The following is a 2,391-nucleotide window of genomic DNA, read 5'->3' as shown; positions in this document are numbered from 1 at the left end:
TCTGAGAATGAGGACTGGAAGAAGCTGAGAGAAAAATAGAAAATTCATTTTACATTTCACCTCGTATTGTTTGAATTTCCTTGTGGCTCAGATGGTAAAGAAACTGCCTGCAATGTGGGAGACCCAGGTCCCATCCCTGGGTTGGGAAGATCCCCTGGAAAAGGGAATGACAATTCACTCCAGTATTCTTGCCTATAGAATTCAATGGACAGAAGAGCCTGGTGGACTAGAGTCCATGGGGTTGCAAACAGTCAGACTATACTGAGCAACTACACTTTCGTAGCATTCAGTTTTCACTTATACTATTTATTATTATCTATTTTACTTCATTTTCTTTGTAAACACTAAAAGTGTAAAAGTAAAAGTGTTGTATAATGCAAATGAAATACAGTAAAGGCAAGCCATATATAATTATGTATTTTAAGCTCTATAAGTAAAAATGTTAACTTAAAAGACAAGATACTAAATAAAAATTACACTGTCTCTGAAAAAGAATAAAAAATATAAATTCATAAGTTGGTGAAAAATCAGTATAACTATATAACAATTAACTCACTAATTCATTACATATTAATTTCTTGCTATATAGGCATTACACCATCTAGGTACACTGATAAACAAAATAATTAATTCTAGTAGCTAGGTTAACTGTTATTATACCCTGGTTGTATAATTGTAATCTTAATTATAATTACCATAAACTCTTTGAAGAAAGAGAAATCAAAACAATTTTAAAATGACTTCTGCGTTCTAAGAAAATGAAACTTGATGTCAAATGACTCCCTTCATGATGGATGATACATTTATTTAATATGGGATATGATGTTTCTTTTCCAGAGCTTCCTCATAGCATAAGTTAACTCGGAATTTCTTAGACTGTAGATTAGTGGGTTCAGCATGGGGGTCATAACTGTATAGAACACGCTCAATGATTTATCAATGTAGAAGGTCTTAGCAGGTCTTACATATATGAAAATGCAGGGAACAAAAAAGCAGACAACCACAGTGATGTGGGAGCCACAGGTCTGGAGGGCTTTCCGCCTCCCTTCCTGACTCAGGTTCTTCAGAGAGTGCAGGATGACTCCGTAGGAGACGAGTAAGAGCAGAAACACAGCAGTGCAGATCAGTCCTCCATTGGCCAACACTAAGACACCAACGATATAGGTGTCAGTACAGACGAGTTTCAACAAGGGGTACATGTCACACATAAAGTGATCAATGACATTGGGACCACAGAAAGGGAGCCCATAAATAGTACTAAGTTGAATGACTGAGTGCAAGAAACCTCCAACCCAGGACACCACCAGCAGTAAAACACACACCCTCTGCCTCATGATCACCAGATAATGCAAGGGCTTACAGATGGCCACATAGCGGTCATAGGCCATCACCAGCAGAAGGAAGACCCCGGATCCAGAAAAAAGGTGCTCTGTAAACAACTGAGTCATACAAGATTTAAAGGTTATGGTTTTTTCTCCAAAGAACAAATCTGAGATCAATCTGGGGGTGATAGAAGAGGAATAAGCAATATCCATAAATGATAAGCAAGCAAGAAAAAAGTACATTGGTGTGTTCAGGGTCTTACTGACAGTTATAGTGACTATAATTAGAAAATTGCCCACCACAGTCAAAATGTAGACAAACAGGAACATAAACAAAAGTACTTTCCCCTCCTTTGGATTCTGTGTGAGTCCCAGAAGAACAAAGTAGGTTACATTGTTTCTTGATTCCATCTAATCTGAACAGGAGCTGACTTCATATAGTAGAAGAAATTTACCTACAAAACAGGGAGGGAAAGTTAAAAGGGGAAAATACTCAAATGTATGAGAATTGTTTTTTTTCCATTTGTTGGAAGAATGAGTATAGAACAGCTATTTGTGTCCAATGCATCATGGACATTTTTATTATCAAGTTGAAGAAGGCAGAGTTTGTTTCCCTTGGTGCTATAACACATAACGAGAAATCAGCCAACTCCAGACCCATGCTATTAGTGCCATTAAATGAATATTTAGTGCTGAGTCATAGTATAGGAGTATATCAAATAAGTATGACAGAAGACTTTCCAGAGGAAGCAAAGATTCAGCTGAGTGTAAAAAAGAATTGAATGAATAAAAATATAAGAAAGAAAAATCCAAAAAGTCCAATATTTATAAAGCCACAAAAGTCTAATACTTGAGGCCCACTTGAGGTAATTTACATAATCAATGTGGGTAGATCAAACTGAATGGAAGTTCCCTGTCCTGAACTGTCTCAGACCTCACTGACATTTCCTAGGTTTTTAGATGGATATTTCCCTTTTCCTAACAATTAAATGCTACAGCAGTAATTTTATGTCCCCAGTCCCTACCTTTCCTCTTAATTTGCAAACTTGGATATGCAACATCTCTAATT

The 2,391-nt window shown here is 36.7% G+C and overlaps 1 protein-coding gene across 1 annotated transcript; it reads right to left on the bottom strand.

The window, feature by feature from the left end:
• Nucleotides 1-803: 803 nt before the first annotated feature.
• Nucleotides 804-1,733, bottom strand: LOC136175334 (olfactory receptor 4A47-like). The gene has a single exon (XM_065945664.1). It carries the CDS (start codon nt 1,731-1,733, stop codon nt 804-806), a length of 930 nt encoding a protein of 309 aa, XP_065801736.1.
• Between the last annotated feature and the right edge of the window lie 658 nt (nt 1,734-2,391).

Source organism: Muntiacus reevesi, chromosome 9, assembly GCF_963930625.1.
Source record: "Muntiacus reevesi chromosome 9, mMunRee1.1, whole genome shotgun sequence".
Taxonomy (NCBI): Eukaryota; Metazoa; Chordata; class Mammalia; order Artiodactyla; family Cervidae; genus Muntiacus; species Muntiacus reevesi.
This window is presented reverse-complemented; position numbering and strand designations above follow the sequence as displayed.

Excerpts from the sequence above, each read along its gene's own strand:
- LOC136175334 (XM_065945664.1), bottom strand. The coding sequence starts at position 1,733 with ATGGAATCAAGAAACAATGTAACCTACTTTGTTCTTCTGGGACTCACA.